General features: G+C 41.5%; 1 protein-coding gene across 1 annotated transcript; it reads left to right on the forward strand.

Moving 5' to 3' along the window:
- The first annotated feature begins 6569 nt into the window (after nt 1-6569).
- Nucleotides 6570-15072, forward strand: LOC116523512 (vomeronasal type-2 receptor 26-like). The gene is made up of 4 exons (XM_032238628.1): nt 6570-6787; nt 7171-7459; nt 12466-12592; nt 14174-15072. Exons 1-4 carry the CDS (start codon nt 6570-6572, stop codon nt 15070-15072), a joined length of 1533 nt encoding a protein of 510 aa, XP_032094519.1.
- Nucleotides 15073-19629: the final 4557 nt, after the last annotated feature.

Raw genomic sequence — 19629 nt, forward strand, 5'->3', positions numbered from 1 at the left:
TCTCTGGGCATGGATGAATGATCTAGATTTAGGGGATATTTCTATCCAACTCTTGTCATGGTCAGATAATTTCCACATCAGGCTTGACTTCCATACTGCTACCCCTCACCGCAGGCAGGTGGAACCGACTAGATGGTTCCGCCCCAGGCGCCTGATGGACCCTAAACGGTTCCTGAATGAGCTTGGGACTTTTCCTAAATCCCTTGCTCACAAACTCGACCGAAGACCTAGTGGAAGCCTGAGATAGGGCGGCCACTGGGGCTTTGGATCACGTTGTGCCTTTGCGGCCTCTGACACGGTGTTGATCCCATGTAGCTCCCTGGTTTACCGAGGAGCTCCGGGAGATGAAACGCTGGAAAAGATGCCTAGAGAGTGGTTGGAGGGCTAGCCGGTCCGAATCTGATCAAACACTAGTAAGATTTCATATTAAATACTACTTAGTGGCGATTAAAAGCGGCAAAATGGCAACATTTTCCTGCTCTTATAGCGTCTGCAGATAACTGCCCAAGCCGCACTGTTTAGGGTGACACGCTCCTTACTTAACCAAGGAACTGGGAAAGACCCTTGTAGGTAGGGTCTGAAGAATTTGTTCAGTATCTGCAGGATAAAATCACTCAGATTTGGACAGGCTTGGACTCTGACAGGATAGATTCGGGTGAGTTGATGGCGATGAATCTTGTGGAGACCATCTGGAATGAGTTTGACCCTGTGACCCCCAAGGGCATGGGCAGGATTATGGGGAGACTCAGTGCTGCCACTTGTGTGCTGGACCCGTGTCTCATTTGGTTAGTCTCGGCTTCCCGGGAGGTTGATACGAGCTGGCTCCAGGCGATTACCAACAAAGCAGTGGAAGTGGATGTGCCAGTGCCTGGAGGCTGTTAGGGTCTGAATGGGAGTAAATAAGCTAGCACTCAATCCAGACAAGACCGAGTGGCTATTGATGTTTCCTCCCAAGGACAGTCCAGACTCTCCATCTATTAGCCTGGGAGGTGTGTGAAAGCTTGCACCCCTCAGAGAGGGCCCGCAACTTGGGTGACCTCCTGGATCCACAGCTGACATTAGAACCCCATCTGTCGCTGTGACCAGGGGGGCCTTTGCCCAGGTCCGCCTGGTGCACCAGTTGTGGACCTATATGGACTGGGAGGCACTTCAAATGGTCACTCATGCCCTCGTCACCTCAAGTCTCGATTACTGCAACGCATTCTACATGGGGCTGCCCTTGAAGAGTGTTCGGAGACTACAGTTGGTCCAGAATGCAGCTGTGCGAGCGATATCGGGTGTACCTTGGTACACCCATTGTTACACCTATCCTCTGCGAGCTGCACTGGCCCCTATTGGTCTCCAGACGCGCTACAAAGTGCTGGTGATCAACTTTAAAGCCTGACATGGCATTGGACCTGGATATCTGAGAGACCGCCTCCTGGTACACACCTCCCAACGTCCGATAAGAACTCACAGACTAGGCCTCCTCCGGGTGCCGTCAACCGGACAATGCCAGCTGGTGACCATTCGGGGGAGAGCCTTCTCTGTAGCTGCTCTGGCTCTGTGGCACGAGCTACCAGCAGAGATCCGGACCCTTCCCACTCTCGTGGCCTTCCAAAAAGCCACCAAGACCTGGCTGTTTCGACAGGCCTGGGGTTGCTGATTTTTTTAAACCAGGTTCAACCCCCAGTTAAAGCCAAATGTATATTGTGCGTTTTAAACTATGTATGTTCTCTCCCCTGTGTGTAATTTTATTTTATTTTCGTATTTGTAAGCCGCCCGGAGTCCTCCAGGATTGGGCAGTATATAAGCTCATTAAATTGTGAATTGCAAATTGCTTCATTGAGAGAGGGGTTCTTTCTCACCGCCTTGAAGGAGGTGGTGGTGAGGCCCCTCCTTAAGAAGCCTTCCCTGGACCCAGCTTCTTTAGCCAACTATCATCCGGTCTCCAACCTTCGCTTTGTAGCGAAGGTTGTTGAGAGTGTGGTAGCACGTCAGCTTCCCCAGTACCTGGATGAAGCTGTCTACCTGGATCTGTTTCATTCGGGTTTCAGGCACAGATACAGCACGAAGATGGCATTGGTCATGTTGGTCGATGATCTCTGGCAGGCCCAGGACAGGGGCTGCTCCTGTGTCCTGGTCCTATTAGACCTCTCAGTGGCTTTCGATACCATCGACCATGGTATCCTACTGCGAAGATTCAGGAGGTTGGGAGTGGGGAACACCGTTTTATGGTGGTTCTCCTCCTACCTGTCGGATCGGTTGCAGTTTGTGTTTACTGGAGGGCAGGGATCGACCCCAAGGTGTGTCACTTGTGAGGTGCCCCAGGGATCGGTTCTCTCGCCCCTCCTGTTCAATATTTATATAAAGCCACTTGGTGATATCATCCATGGTTTTGGGGTACGGTATCATCAATATGCTGATGATACCCAACTTTTCATCTCTACCCCAAACCACCCAAACGATGCCCTCAACGTGATGTCCTGATGCCTGGAGACTATGCGGATCTGGATGGGGAGGAACAGGCTCAAGCTCAATCCCTCCAAGACTGAGTGGCTGTGGTTTCCATCATCCTGATTTTTGCATCTTGTTCCATCTTTGATGATAGGAGGAGAAATTTTAGCCCCATCAGAGAGGGCCCGCAATCTGGGCGTCCTCTTGGATACGCGACTTAGTTTAGAAGAACACCTGACCAGGCGAACCTGGTAAAAGGGGGTCCTTTTACCATTTCATTTCATTTCATTTCATTTATCTTGTATGCCGCCCACTCCCTGAGGACTCCAGGTGGCTCACAACAGACAAGGGAAGGGGGATAAATAGACAAAGACAACACTTTAAAAAAAGATGCAACATTCACAATTTCCGTGGGGCTGGATGTTTCACAAGCCCCTTGGCCTGCTGGAGCAGCCAGGACTTGGTGGTTTTGCGGAAGGCCGGGAGGGTAGTAAGGGTCCGGATCTCCACGGGGAGGTCATTCCAGAGGGCTGGAGCTGCAATAGAGAAGGCTCTCCCCCGGGGAGTCGCCAGCTGGCATTGGCTGGCAGATGGAATCCGGAGGAGACCTAACCTGTGAGATCTAATCGGTCTATGGGAGATAATGGGAGGTTCACCTGGTACATCAGTTGCGCCCCTTCCTGGATCAGGATGCTCTGTGCATAGTCACTCATGCCCTTGTCCTTTCTCGCCTGGACTACTGTAACGCTCTCTACATGGGGCTGCTCTTGAAGAGCACCTGGAGGCTTCAACTGGTCCAGAATGCGGCTGCACGGGTTATCATAAGGGCACCTAGGTGCTCCCATGTTACACCCCTTTTAGGCAGCACTGATTGCCGGTTGTCTTCCGGGTGCGATTCAAGGTACTAATTATGACCTTTAAAGTGCTCCATGGCTTAGGCCCAGGATACCTGCGAGACCTGCGAGACCACCTACTGCCACCGGTAGCCTCCCACCGTCCAGTGCAATCCCACAGAGTTGGCCTCCTCAGGATGCCGTCAGCCAGACAGTGTCGGCTAGCGACCCCCAGGAGGAGAGCCTTCTCTGTGGGAGCGCATTCCCTCTGGAATGAGCTACCCCTGGAGCTTCGTATAATCCCCGACCTCCGGTCCTTCTGACATGCCCTAAAAAGTTGGCTTTTCCAGCAAGCCAGCCTGGCTGGAACAAAACAAAACAAATTATTGATCATTGTTAATTTTAATCAATTTTTTAAAAATGTTATTGTTAATCCTAATTGGGTTTGTTTGTGATATTCTATTTAATTTTTTTTTAACTTTTGTAATACGTGTTTTTTAATATTGTACGCCACCCTGAGTGCTTGGGAGAAGGGCAGCATATAAATCCAATAAACCAAACCCAACCAAACCAAGGGACCCTGGAGGTCTTCTAGTTCAACCCCCTGCTTAGGCAGGAAACCCATATACCACTTCAGACAAATGGTTATTCAATCTCATCTTAAAAACTTCCAGTGTTGGAGCATTCACAACTTCTGGAAGCAAGTTGCTTCTTTCCTTGATTAGTTTTCCCCCCACTGCTTCTTATTCTACCTATTATACCTAATCAGATGCCTTGGAGAATAGGTTGACACCCTCTTCTTTGTAGCAGACCCTGAGATATCGCACACTGCTATCAGCTCTCCCCTAGTCCTCCTTTTCATTAAACTAGACATACCCAGTTTCTGCAATGCTTCTTCATATATTTTACCCTCCAGTCCCCTAATCATCTTTGTTGCTCTTCTCTGCACTCTTTCTAGAGTCTCAACATATTTTTTACATCCTGGCGACCAAAACTGGATTGAGTATTCCAAGTGTAGCCTTACCAAGCTTTATAAAGTAATATTAACATTTCATGTGATCTTGATTCTATCCCTCTGTTTATGCAGCCTAGAACTGTGTTGGCTTTTTTTGGCAGCTACTGATCACAGCTGGCTCATATTTAAGTGACTGTTCACTAGGAGACCAAAATCACCCTCACAGTCACCACTATTGAGCAAGGTACTATATACATTGTGCATTTCGGGGTTTGTTTGTTTGTTTGTTTGTTTGCCTAAATGTAAAACCATACTTCTTTCACCATTGAATTTCATTTTCTTAGATAGTGTCCAATGTTCAAGTCTATCAAGATCTTTCTGGATCTTAAGTCTATCTTCTGCAGGTTGGGAAATTCGTGCTAGCTTGCCGTCATCACCAAATTTGATGAATTCCCCATCTATCCCCTTGTCCAAATGTTTCATGAAGATGTTAAAGAGTACTAGAGCTTAAACAGAGACTTGGGGTACCCCACTGCATATTTCTCTCCATGTAGATGTAGTTCCATTGAGGACTACATGTTGAACATGGTTTGTGAACTAGTTACAAAAGCAACTGGTGGATTATCATCTACTCTTATCTACTTTTATTATTATTATCTACTTCTATTTCTGTTTCCATATTTCTACACTGAGATATATAGTGATTTAGTTTATTTCTTCCATCACTTCATCTCTCAGAGGACTCTCTCCTTTTTTTTTTTTTGAGTTGTGAATATGAAAAATCTCGGTACAAATATTTCTCTCTCTATTATTATGAAATTAACTTGTTTGTATCTCCCAAATCCTATGGGGCTCCAAGGCAAAACAATAACCCGACCATGATAGCGTTGTTAATGTTTTCCATGACATTCAAACTAGAAGCCCTTACAACTCTGTGAGTATAAACAGTGGTAGATATTATGTCTATCTCTGCCTGAAAAATGGCTGATGAGGCCATGTAAAGTCTGTTCTACTTGGGCACCTTCAAGAATCATGTTGCAGACAGAGACATTTGTATACCAAAAGAAGACTTCTATGGATGATGGTAACATTGATGGTATCACTGTTGACAGTAATGCCTCAAGTGGCATCCCAGGATCACAATGTTCTATGTGAACACAATGAGTCTGCTTCATTGAGGACTGCACATTGAGTGCAGTTGATCAGACAGTAACAAATCCATCTGGTGGATTATCATCTACTCTTATCTACTTTTATTGTTATCTACTACTATTTCTTCTTCCATTTGTATGCATATATATAGTGATTTCATTAATTTTCCCATCACTCCCTCCCTCAGAAGTCCTTCATTTTTTTTTAGTTTTGAATATAAAAAATCTTTATACAGATACTTGTCTCACTATCATTATAAAATTGATCCTTTTGTATCTTCAAATCCTATGGGACTCCAAGGCAAATTAATAACCTGACCATGACAGTCTTGTTAATTTTTCCATGACATTCAAAGTAGAAGCCGTTAGACCTCTGAGAGTATAAACAGTGGTAGATATTACTCTCTATCTCTGCCTGAAAAACAGCTGATGAAGTCATGTCAGACTGTTCTACTTGGGCACCTTCAAGAATCATGTTGCAGACAGGGCCATTTGCCTTCTGTTAGGAATATAATCTAACGGTTGGGTTGGCAATATATAAATCAGTGTTTTTCAACCACTGTGCCATGGCACACTAGTGTGCCGTGACATAGTGTAAGGTGTGCCGTGGGAGAATTACTTTATATATAGTCAATATAGGCACAGAGTTAATTTTTTTTAACATTTTCTAATGGTGGTGTGCCTCGTGATTTTTTTCATGAAAAAAGTGTGCCTTTGCACAAAAAAGGTTGAAAGACACTGATATAAATCATGTAACAATGTTGTACCTGTTTCTTTAAATCATACTGTAAAATGTGATTGGTTACTGTTTTCCTCAATCGGCCACAAGAGGGAGCCAGAATGACTTTTAGCTCTCTGTTTGTTAGATGCTGGACTGATCTGATCTGAGTGCTTTGGAAGTTGGCTGTTAGAAAGTGCCGTGATCTATTGTAAGTTTTGCAACTGCTAGCAAACTTTGAGTCCCGGACTGTTTGTATGTTTATGGACTATGTTATTTGGATTATCCCTTAACTGAAAGACATTGATGACTGACTGCCTTATCAAGTGTATGACTTGGACTGTTTGATGGACTCTGATACCTCTATTTCCATGAAAGTAAAAGCCTATTTAAACTGCAGTGCCTCTGTATGCTGGTTTGTGTGTTCTCCAACACTACTCTCACAATGCTTCTCTGAATGCTTCCATCTATGGATGATGGTAACATTGATGGTATCACTGTTCACAGGAATGCCTCAAGTGGCATGCCAGGATCCTAATATTCAATGTAAACATGATGAGCCTCCTCCTATACATTACACATATCATCAGCTTGGAGACGTTAGCATTGGTAGCATCATTTCTGTGATCTCGCCATTTTCTGATACCCCTGATTTCAGTCGACATCCTTCTCAGGAGGTTCAAGATGGATTTATGTAGGTTCCTAGTTGGTTGATTTTTCCAGCTCTGATTCCAATTGTTGAATTATATGATGCTCAATTTTTTTTCAATCTCAAGTATAATAACAAAATCCAGAAACACCCATTTTTGAAAAATAGGATACCTTGATGTATTTTCAATGTAGATCAAAACTCTATTATGACATGTTATAACTAACTCATTCTACGTAGAGAATATAGATTTGTGTATATGATGTACATACAACTAAAATCTGAAGGAACTTTTTAGTTATGATTAATATTTAAATTGCTATTACTGGTAGGAAAATTGTGTTTCTTCAAGAGCTAGGTCTGGAAGATTGGACATGCCATCATCTGAAGCGGACTCTTTTCAATGTGTTATGTAATTCTTGTTACAGAATATATTATCAAAGCTACCAGCACATTCTTGCTTTAGTGTTTGCCATCGAGGAGATCAATGAAAATCCTCCTCAGATGCTGCCCAATATCACGCTGGGCTTTCACATCTACAATAGCAATTTTAGTCCAGGTTGGACTTACCTCGCTTCCATGGGGCTTCCCTTCACCCAGGGCAGATTCATTCCTAACTACAAATGTGGGGTGCCCAGAAATCTGGCTGCTGTCGTTGTGGGCCCTGACATCTGTCTCCATGGTGCAACTATTCTGAGCATCTACAAAGTTCCTCAGGTAAGAGTGAAGACTGACTAGGTTATATACTCCTTGCAGACAGCTGGTCATTTGCATTCTTTTAGTGAGATGTTAAGACCACCTGAAGATTTATCTGTGGCCATCATGGTCAACTGAGTGGTGCAAATGGGTATGGAGCTTTCTTGGAATTGTTGAGAGGACTGGGCTGTAGATTGGAAGCGGATGATGTTGCATCCCTCCCTGTCTGTTGAGAGATGGCTTTTGACATAGGTAGCCTCTTTAACCCATTTTTCAAACCAGTGGTTCTCTTTGTCCAAAATGTGAACTTTGCTACCTTTAAAAGAGTGGCCTTTTGTCTTCTAAATGGAGATGGACTGATGACTCTAGTCCTGATGTTTTTGTTCTCCTATGTTATGCTATGAGTTAACTGTCTGCAAGAAGTATATCCCCCCCCCCCATCCAGTCAGAGCTGAAGCAGCATCTTGGATGAGAAGTGAAACGTCTTCAAAGAAAAGCCAGAAAGTCCAGTTACCTTTTGAAAAAGCAACTTTGGGAAAACCATGTCCTGGATGTTTGAGGATCTCCATAGACATTCGGAGATAATGCAAATATTTGGAGCATGTTTTAGTATGTAAGCTTAAGGACACCCTGTGATTCAATTGTATGTACACAGTTTCAGAGGCTCACAACAATATTTATTTATTACTTCCTTTAGCTGACATATGGTTCTGCACCAGTGATGGATAAAGAGACTCAAGCAGTTTTCCTCCAACAAATGTTTCCAAATGAATCCCACCAGCATGCGGCTCTTCTCCAGCTATTGCTGCATCTTAGGTGGATCTGGATTGGAGTTCTTGCTGTGAATGATGACATTGGAGAGAAATTTGTTCAGGAGGTGCTTCCCATGTTTTCCCAGCATGGCATCTGCTTTGATTTCATACAATACTTTCCTTATGTAGCTTTTTACATTGATTATAATCAAGTGATAGATGATGCAATCCAAATATACCAAGTTCTCATGAACAGCACAGCCAATGTCATAGTCCTATATGGTGAAAGTAGGTCCATAACTTTTCTGAGAATGTACTTGCAGTTGGGAGAAGTGGATGATATACCAAAGAAGACAAAAATCTGGGTTACAACAGCTCAGGCAGAGTACACTTTGATTTCCTTTCATAAATCGTGGGATATCCATTTCCTGCAAGGGGCTTTATCCTTTGCAGTTCACACAAAGGAGATTGAAGACTTTCCAAAGTTTCTTGAGAGCATAAGTCCAATCAACAACCAGCATGATTATTTTAGGAAAGATTTCTGGGAACAGGTATTCAAATGTTTCTTCACTGGTCCTGAAACAGAGAACAAATGTACTGGGCAGGAGAGACTTGAGACCCTTCCCACATCTGTCTTTGAAACACGCATGAGTGGCCAGAGCTATAATATTTACAATGCAGTCCTTGCTGTGGCACATTCTTTGCAATCTCTGTATTTATCAAAGTCCAAGCAAAGAATATTAGTGAAAGAAAGAAGGCAGCAGTTTCCAAATCAAGTGTTATGGCAGGTAAGATATAAAGCAGAGAAATGCACCATATGTGTATTATCAACATATGTTCATAAATCTTAATTTATATAAGTAAAAATGTGTGTATTTGTGTGTGCGTGTATGTTCAAGCATACCTCTGGAACACCTTGAGCAATTTCAACCAAACTTGGTACACAGATGACTTACTCTCTGAAAATAAATACTGTAGGGATAAGACACCCCTAACACCCCTCAGTGTCTGTGCATGTGTGTCTGTCTGTTTCTCTGTTTATGTGTGTTCCAACATAACTCTGGAATGCCTGGACCACTGAAATGAAAAGGAATTTGAATTTGAATTTGAATTTAAAGTTTATTTATATGCCGCCCTTTTCCCTGGGGGAACTCAGGGTGGCTTACAACTTAAAGGGGGGGGGGGGAATGAAATATATCTATAGTGTCAAATCACAGTACTTTTTTCCAATGATAGTGTGCATTAGTATGATTAGTATGGCGTTAGGATACAGCCTGTTGTGCCTTAAAATGACATCTACTGTACAGCACAGTGGAGTTGCCATGATAATGGCTTCACAGTACTTCACAAGGGGGCTCCAACCTAATACAGAATTAGGATAAATAAATACCTGGGCAACACTGGGTTATCAGCTAGTAAATAATATTTTTACAACCTTGATATGATTCTAAAAGTGACATAGACTACTGACTTACTGAACTAGAATATTTCTATGCTCATATTAAAATTATAATAGGCATTCTACAAAACAATCTTTTTGATAATCTTCAGTCCATCAAACTAACTGTCATAAGGATGAGTCTATAAGTAGATGAAGGGAGATCGCTCTCTCCCTCTCCATTATGTGCTGGATCAGAGGACTGATAATCTTTTGTTCTAGAAGATTTGATTGGAATGTTTGCAATGAATAATACAGACCTTTTTGTATGCCAACTTTTCAAGGAATTTCTTGATGATGATGTGCTTCATGAATCACATCATAGACTTTCTATTAAAGCTCACTTTCATTCCTGTACTGCTCTTTATTTCTTTCTGCTGGGCTTATTCTTCACTCAGAAGTCAATTTTTTTGAAAATTTACTCTGCTTTCATGCCACTAAAATCTATTGTGCTATGTTGTTTACGGATCCTTGTTAGAAGGAAACACAAAAGGTGTTGGATGTGTTCTTTTTACATTCTCTGTTCTCATTATTATAATATATTTAGTAATAGCTACTCTTGTTTTTCCTTGAATAAAGTGTTAGTAAGGGGGAACAAAGGAGGTAGTGGGATACATTGTAGAAAACAAGCATGGTTTTAGAATGTAATTTATGGATTTTGTGGAAAGTATTACCGTAATTTATCTGATCATTTCAAACACTTTTGTATATCTGATATATATTTGCTCCAATTGCCACCTGAAAAAGTCCTGATGAAATTGTCAAATTTCTAAAGATCATAAGGAAAAAAAAGAAAACACAAAAGATCTGCACTTTATGCACTTTATCAATATGTATAGTCCCTAAAGGCACTAGAACAGCTCGCCTGTTATAAGGCCCTACTTTCTAACCATTTGTAGGGATTGTTCTCTGACATAGTAAAATCACTTGGTGAGGAGGAAATTGAAATTTTGGGTCACTTTGGGTCACCTCTGAGATGTAGGTTTATATTTCCTCACTTGTAACACTATAACCAGGCAATAGGAAGAATTACAAATACCTGTTTCCTACTAGCTGGGCCTAACCTCTAAGTGAGATGATTGTGAGCAAAATCAATGATAGATAGATAGATAGATAGATAGATAGATAGATAGATAGATAGATAGATAGATACATACATACATACATACATAGATAGATATTATGTATATGTGGTTAATTGACAATGAGTAAAGGCGTGAAACACACAGACACACAGACACACACAGAGACACACATATATATATATTGCATTTGTGCTGATAAATAAATAAAGGGAGACTAGTACATATATATATATATATATATATATATATATATATATATATATATATATATATATATATATATATTGCATTTGTGCTGATAAATAAATAAAGGGAGACTAGTATAGATCTATTTCAAGCTATTTAGCTCTCATCAGCTAGCCATACCTTTCCTGGGATTTGAACTTGTGCTGTATTACATATTAAGCAGTTGTGTTAACCACTAAGCCACAAGTTTCTCCTCCTTTATCAGCTGAGCCAGGGAAATAGGTATGTATTTAGTGTCACAACCCCGGTATGCCCAAATATGGGAGGAAGCATACTGCTTCCATTCTCTGTCTATCGGCTTGTCACAAGAGACCATCATGACAGAAAGCCATTATTTTTACTGTTGCCTTTGTTACATTTGTGTTGTGTTTCTATGTTTGGGTGTAGGTGTGCTGGTCTTGTAGTATTCAGGTCTTTTCCCATGTAAGATTGAGACTGTCTCGGCAACGTTTCGGCGAGGTCTCACTCGCCATCTTTAGGCTGGTGTTTTCGGCTTAAAGCGTGGTCAGAGCTTTAAGCCAAAAACACTAGCCTGAAGATGGCGAATGAGACCTCGCCAAAACATTGCCAAGACAATGTCAATCTTACATGGGAAAAGACCCGAATACAACAAGTCCAGCATAATATTCTATGTGTATACATTTTCAATGTATTGTATTTATTAATTTTTGCTTCTATTCTTGTTTCCAAATGATTGTTGTATTATTTGTTTGGTCCTAATCTACAACTAAAATAAATTAAAGCAAATTAGCCATATCCAGTATAATTCCTCCCCTCTCTCGTTTTATCTCTATCGTGTACTATAGCTTCATTCCTTTCTAAGAAGTGTCTCATTCAACAACAGTGTTGGCGAAAAGATCACTTTTGACAAAAATGGACAATTCATTGGTGGATTTGATATTAGCAACTGGATCACATTTCCAAACCATTCCTTTATTAGGGTCAAAGTTGGAAGAATAGATCCCACAGCTCCACCTGACAAATTCTTCAGTATCTCTGTGGATTCCATCACGTGGCCAGTAGGATTTCTTCAGGTTAGATGTATGAATTTTGGTTTCTATGCTTTCATTTATACAGAAAAAAAGTCTCCCTCTATTGATGGAAAATTCATAGGATCATCTCTTGGTTAAGCCCTGTAAAAATCCCACTGGGAAAATGTAAAAAAGAAGAAGACTTTTACATTTGAAATATTTGGTATAGAATTATTTATCAGTTTTCATCATGACATCTCATATGGCTAATGCCTCAACATGGAGCTGCCCTTGAAGAGAGTTTCTCCTCTAGTACCCCTCAACTGGAATTTCTCTCTCTGGAGGTCAAGATGGCCCCAATCATGCTGGCCTTTTCTAGGACCCTAAACCTCTGGTTTTATGCCACTGCTTGGAGCTTGTACCATGTGAAGTGAAACCCTACTTAGTTGTACGAGTGATATAATTGTAATTTTTCTTGGTTGCTTTGCATTTATTTTTCTATATCAAAAATATTATTCTTTGTATTTCTTGATAGGCACCACCTTGTTCTTTATGTAACGAACCTTGTCAGGCAGGATACAGCAAGGTCAAGAAAGAAGAGAAGTCATTTTGCTGCTATGATTGTCTTCCATGTCCAGAGGGGAAAATATCAAAGGAGAAGGGTAGGGAGATTCAAGATATAATGGGGATAAGGTTATAGTATCTATTGTAATTGTAACAATTGCCACCTCAAGATCGAAATGGAGAATGAATTAAGGGTTCAGTATGTCCAGGGATGTGCAGTCACTAGAGGCAGGGGAGGCATGGCCTCACCAGTCATGAGGAAAAGGAAAGAATTTTAAAGATTTTTTTAAAAATAATTAAAAAGGCCAAGGTAGTTGCTGCCAGCCAGATTCCAAGTCACAGTGACTTTGAGTCTGCTTAGTGTTAACTGTAGGGGGAGGAGGCGAGAGAACTATGGGCCTCCTTTGCATAAGGAGTTTTTCGCCTTTTAAGAGTTAAGCAAGGGTTAAAAAGTGAAAAATTTCGTATGCAAAGAGGTACGTGATTCTCCCGCCTCCTGATCTGGGAGCAGTGAATCATGCCTTGCAGTTGAGCGACTGCACAATCTAGCAATAGGAGCCTTGCTTGTAAAATGCTCCTCTGTTGGAAAAGTTCATGCTCCGAGCAAGTTCAACTCTCCACTTTGCATCGTGGGAGCTGCCAAGTTCCTTTGCTGCAGACCGGGGTATGGTGCTGGGATGACTGCAGGCTCTATAGCGGACACAATGCTGGGGCTTCGGCGGGGCTTTCCAAAAGGGCAGCACTCCGAAAGCGGCATAAGCCGCGGCCAGGGCAGGGATCATTTAAACTTTGCATATGTATGTCCATAAATTACAAAGTGACCAGATGCTGGCCTAGAAACATCAATGGTCCACGGTGCCTTCTGGCAGCCAAAACAGGGCTCGGGGGGCATCCTGCAGCTCTCTGGCAGTGAAAATGGGGTGCAAGGGGTGGCACGAGGCTCCCTTGTGCCACATTTTCAGCCACAACAGTGTCCTGCAACCCAGACACAGTGCTGGGGCTTCGGCGGGGCTTTCTGAAAGGGCAGCACTCCGAACGTGCATAAGCTGCGGCCAGGGCAGAGGGGAAAGTGGCGGCAGTGGAGGAAATGGCAGCAGTGGCCGATGAAGTTCCCACGATGCAATGTGGCCCGGAGCCGCCGCGGCCGACATTCATGCCGCCACCATGGCCGACATTCATGCCACTGCCGATGCCACCGCCAGCCAGCTGCCCCAGCCTGCAGCCAGCCCAGCACCATGCTGGGCTGGCTGCAGGCTGGGCCAGTGGGCGGGTGGCGGCATCGGCAGTGGCAGGGCACTTTGCGTCACAGGAACTTCATTGGCTGCCGCTGCTGCTTCCTCCATTGCCGCCGCTTTCCCCTCTGCCCTGGCTGCAGCTTATGCTGCGTTCGGAATGCTGCCCTTTTGGAAAGCCCCGCCGAAGCCCCAGCATTGTGTCCGCTATAGAGCGGGATGCGTCCCGCGTGTATGGCAGACACAGCGCCAGGGCTTTAAAGCCCTGCCACTGTGTCCACCATAGAGCAGGAAGCCCCACCGAAGTCCCAGTGCTGGCAGACATAGGGCGGTAGACATATGGTGGCTTTTGCCCGCTTGCCTCACCAGCCATAAAGCTTACCACACGTCACTGAGTATGTCAGTTTGTATAATCCAGAATATACAACTCTTTTTGTTCTTTTTCAGACATGGCTGATTGCTGTCTGTGCCCAGATGATCATTATCCAAACCCTGAAAGAAATGTATGCCTTCCAAAGCAGATTAGCTTTTTATCCTATGAAGAACCCCTGGGGATCAGTCTTACTGCCCTTTCCCTTTGTTTTTGTTTTAAGACCATTTTGGTGCTTAACATTATCATTAAACATAAAGATACTCCCATTGTCAAAGCCAATAACCGGAATCTCACCTACACGCTCCTTGTTTCTCTCCTACTTTCCTTCCTTTGTGTTTTTCTATTTATTGGGAGACCCAACAAAATTCTGTGTCTCCTTCGTCAACCAGCATTTGGGCTCATCTTCTCTGTGGCAGTTTCTTGTATATTGTCCAAGACCTTTGTAGTGGTTCTAGCATTTATGGCCACCAAACCTGGCTCCAAAATGAGGAAATGGGTGGGTGGAAGAATGGTCACTGTTATTCTTTTTTCCTGCTCCCTTGTTCAAACCACTATTTGCATAGTATGGTGGACAATTTTTCCACCATACCCAGATGTTGATATGAAGTCAATGTCTGAAGAAGTAATCCTGGAGTGCAATGAGGAATCGATCATGTTCTACTGCGTTTTGGGATTTATGGGCCTCCTGGCTATGATCAGCTTCTCTGCTGCTTTTCTAGCTAGGAAGTTACCTGACAGTTTCAATGAAGCCAAATTCATCACCTTCAGCATGTTGGTTTTTTGCAGTGTTTGGCTTTGCTTTGTTCCAACTTATTTAAGCACTAGGGGAAAATATATGTTGGCTGTGGAGATCTTCTCCATGATCTCCTCCAGTGCTGGATTATTAGTGTGTATCTTTTTCCCCAAGTGTTTTATCATTGTAATTAGACCTGAACTGAACGATAAGCATCAGTTAATGAAAAGAAAATCATAAATCATCCCTCTTTATATTTGTGTCTGATAATTTTAAGCCAGAGAGTATACAGCATGTGCAATTACATAGCAGAATGGGACAGCCAACGTGCCACAGTCATTTGTTACAGTCAACTCATCGTAGGACAACTCACAATGTCCAACTCACCACAGGACAGTTCACTGGGGACCAAATTAACTATTCAATTTAAATATTGTTAGGAATATAATCTAACAGTTGGGTTGGTAATATATAAATCATACAGCAATGCTGTAACTGTTTCTTTAAAGCATACTCTAAAATGTGATTGGTTGCTGTTTTTCCTCAATCGGTCATAAGAGAGAGCCAGAATGACTGTTAGCTCTCTGTTCGTTAGATGCTGGGCTGATCTGATCTGAGTGCCGTGAGCTATTGTAAGTTTTGCAACTGCTAACGAACTTTGATTTCTGAACTGATTATATGATACTGAACTATGTTATTTGGATTATCCCTTAACTGAAAGACATTGAAGACTGATTGTCTCTTCTGTGTATGACTTGGACTGTTTGATGTTTTCTGATACCTCTATTTCCATGAAATTAAAAGCCTATTTAAACTGCAGTGTCTCTGTATGCTGATTTGTGTGTTCTCCAACACAACTCCCACAACATTTCTCTGTACGTACTCGCTCTCCCAATGGGGAGCTTACCTAATATTGGTTATGGACCCAGAATGTACCAGACGTAGCTAAAGTAGAGTTGGTGTTGATACCCAATACCGCATACAGACAGCTGTTTATCTTAGTGATTGTTACTATCCTGGAGAAGATGGCGAACAACCCATCAACAACTCTATCGATGATAACCCAGTTGGATTGGACAAACTATGTTTCCTGGTCTATGAAATGCAGTCTACTCCTGCGTAGGGAAGCTTTATGGGATGCTGTACAGAATCCACCGGATGTAACTGCTTGGAATCCAGATAATGATTATGATGCCAAGAAAATAGCAGATTTTCAGCGATGCAGTGAACAGGCGTTGTGTCTTATTGGTCTAACACTGAATGACCAACAATTAATTCATATTTGCGGGGAAAATTCTGCTGCAAGATGTTGGGAGAATTTGAAGAGGAGTTATGTACATGACACTGTAGGTGCACACATACATCTTACATGAAAACTGTTTAGGGCACGTCTTCTGAAAGGTGGAGATATGTTAGCTCATTTAAACTTTATGAAAGGGGTTTTTCAGGAGCTACATGAAAAAGAACTAATCTTTTCTGAGCTACATCAAGTTTATATCATATTCTCCTCACTGGATGAGAGTTATGATGTTTTTATATCTTCTCTTGAAGTCCTAACCCGAAATGAACTAACCTTGACTGAAATTACTGTATGACTTTTGGAAGAGTCAAGAAGAAGGATGGAGAGGGAACAATTGAAATAGAAGCCACCACAACATGAGGAGTCACCTTCTACTGCCTATATTGTTCAAAAATGTTATTCTTGTGGGGCTAAGGGACATATAGCTAGGTTCTGTAAAAAGGCAAAACAACAGAATGTCGGAAGGGCTAGAAAAAATGCTAATGTCAACTTAGCGATGTCTACTTTGGCTATGTCTAGCAATGCACCTATAAACCATGATTCATGGGTTATTGATAGTGGAGCATCACAGTGCATTGCTAGAGATAGAAAAAGATTTGTAAAAATGACCACGAGCAAGGAACATGTATGTTCAGCAAAAGGATGGAAGGTGAAGGCGGCTGGTGAAGGTAATGCATGTTGTTCATTCCTAAAGGAGAAGTTACCAATGTTATATGTACCTAAACTGAAATTTAATTTATTATCAATAAGGGCTCTAGTTAATATTGGCTATGTAGTAACCCTTAGGGGAGATAACTGTATAATTGAAAAAGAAGGTAATAGGATTACTGCCAAATTAACAAATGGTTTATACGTTATATCTGATGCCCAGATAGCTAACTCAGCTTATAATGTGAAAATACATGACAAATGTATAATTTACTACATAGATGCATGGGGCATATTTAAAGTAATTTTAAAATATTTTAATTTTTACCATTTGCATTTCATTTGTCACTCCTTTGTTAAATTATCCTATTCCATTATTTCTTCCATATTAGTGTAGTTCTTGTCTTGCTTGGAATTTTCCTATCATCACCTGGCTGCAGCAAGTTAGCTGCGACAAGTTTTCCTAGATTCATTACGTAGGACTTATCGGTTTCAGTGTCCACCTTATGAAAAAGCTCCCTCTGTATGATTTTTATCTTCTTCAAGGATGTGAAGAACTGAGTTTTCTCCCAGATGTTAATTTGTTACATTATTTATTGCATGGTACCTTGGATTTTTTTTAATTTGCATTGGATTAAAGTCTAAGAAAATGGTTTATGTTCTGTTGCTTGTGTTTGCATTATATTCAATTCCAATAAGACATGGTCACATTCACCCAAAGTTCTGGCAATTTTAACCCATTCTAAGACCACCTTTTTCTCTGTTAGTAAGAATTAGCAATAGCAATAGAACAGACTTAGATAGTACTTTACAGTGATTTACAGCCCCTTTCTAAGGGGCTTAGAGAGTCAGCATATTGTCCCCAACAATTTTGGGTCCTCATTTTACCCACCATGGAAGGATGGAAGGCTGAGTCAACTTTGAGCCTGGTGAGATTTGAACTGCCAATTTTCAGGCAGCCAGCAGCCGACAGTCAGGAGAAGTACCCTGAAGTACTGCACTGTAACCACTGTCCCATTGTGGCTCATTAGATCCATTAATGGTAGCCCCTCTAGTTCCCTCCTCTATCTTTTGGATGACAAAGTTGTCAGTAAGTTAGTCAGGAATGTGTTGATCTCCCACTAGATGCAGTGTTTGTTTTCCAGTTTGATGTCAAATAATTAGAATCACCCTTTACTACTATGATGTGTTTCCTACATATCAAATAGCAAAATTAATTTATATTTATTTGGCTTTAATTTATTTTTTTCTTTTTCTTGACAATGCCTATCATAATTTTCTAATTTTATAAATATATAATATTATAAACTGGAAGAATTACTAAAGAATCACTTCAGTTCAAGAAGATAAACGGGAAAAATGACTTTCTATATTACAGTTAAATTGGAAGTTATCTGTGTTAATATGAGCTGTCAGGCCTGGGGAGTGAAAGAGTAGTTTTAATTAATAATTAAAAATAATCATATTTAGGCTGTTGGTTTGAGCTCCGAGCTTGGCAACTTGATTGCAAATGTTTCATCACCATTTGAAGAGACTGCATCAGTGTGTTTTGAATTCAAAATTGAAAAGGCACTAACAATGTCTTCTCTAATGGTGATGAAAAGTTTGGAACCAAATTGCCAAGCTTAGAGATTAAAACCAATAGCCTAACTACCAAACCGTGCTATTAATATTCAAACACATTTCAAAAAACATCCTGTCTTCTACTTTTGTAATTCTTAGTTCTATTTCTAAATCTGTGTCAGCTTTATTACAATAGAATCAATCTTAGAATAGAATAAAAGAGTAGGAAGGGACCGTGGAGGTCTTCTAATCCAACTCCCTGATCAGGCAGGAAATTCTAAACTACTTCTGACAAATGGTTTTCCAGTGTCTTCATAAAAAATTCCAGTGTTGCATCATTTACAATTTCTGGAGGCAAGTTGTTCCACTGATTAATTGTTCCAAATGTCAGGAAATTTCTCCTTAGTTCTAAGTTGCTTCTCTCCTTGATTAGTTTCCATCCATTGTTTCTTGTTCTGCCCTCAGGTGCTTTGGATAATATCTTTGCGCCCTCTTCCTTGTGGCAGCCCCGGAGATATTGGAAAACTGCTATCATGTCACCCCTGGTCCTTTCTTCGTTAAACTAGACATACCCAGTTCCTTTAACCGTTCTTCATATGTTTTACACTTCTCTAATCATCTTTGTTGGTCTTCTCTGTATTCTATCTAGAGTCTCAACAAAATTTTTACATTGTGGTGACCAAAACTGGATGCATTTTTCCAAGTGTGGCCTGTTCAAGGTATTATAAAGTGGTATTAACACTTCACCTGATCTTGATTCTATCTCTCTGTTAATTCTACCTAGAACTATGTTGGCTTTTTTGGCAGCTGCAGCACACTGCTGTCTCACATTTGAGTCCACTAGGAGAACAAGATCCCCCCCCCTCATTATTGAGCAAGATACCACATATACTGTACCTGTGCATTTTGTTTTTCTTGCCTAAATGTAGAACCTTACTTTTTTCACCATTGAATTTCATTTTGTTAGATAGCATCCAATGTTCAAGTCTGTCAAGATCCTTCTAGATCTTAAGTCTATCTTCTACAGTGTTGGCAATTCCTGCTAGCTTGCCATCATCTGCAAATTTGATGAGTTCCCCATCTATCCCCTGGTCCAAATATTTGATAGAGATGTTAAAGAGTACTGGAGCTTAAACAGAGACTTGGGGTACCCCACTGCATACTTCTCTCCATGTTGATGCAGTTCCATTGAGGACCACATGTTGAACGTAGTTGGTCAACTAGTTACGAAAGCAACTGGTGGATTATCATCTACTCTTATCTACTTTTATTATTATTATCTACTT

Source organism: Thamnophis elegans, unplaced genomic scaffold, assembly GCF_009769535.1.
Source record: "Thamnophis elegans isolate rThaEle1 unplaced genomic scaffold, rThaEle1.pri scaffold_38_arrow_ctg1, whole genome shotgun sequence".
Taxonomy (NCBI): Eukaryota; Metazoa; Chordata; class Lepidosauria; order Squamata; family Colubridae; genus Thamnophis; species Thamnophis elegans.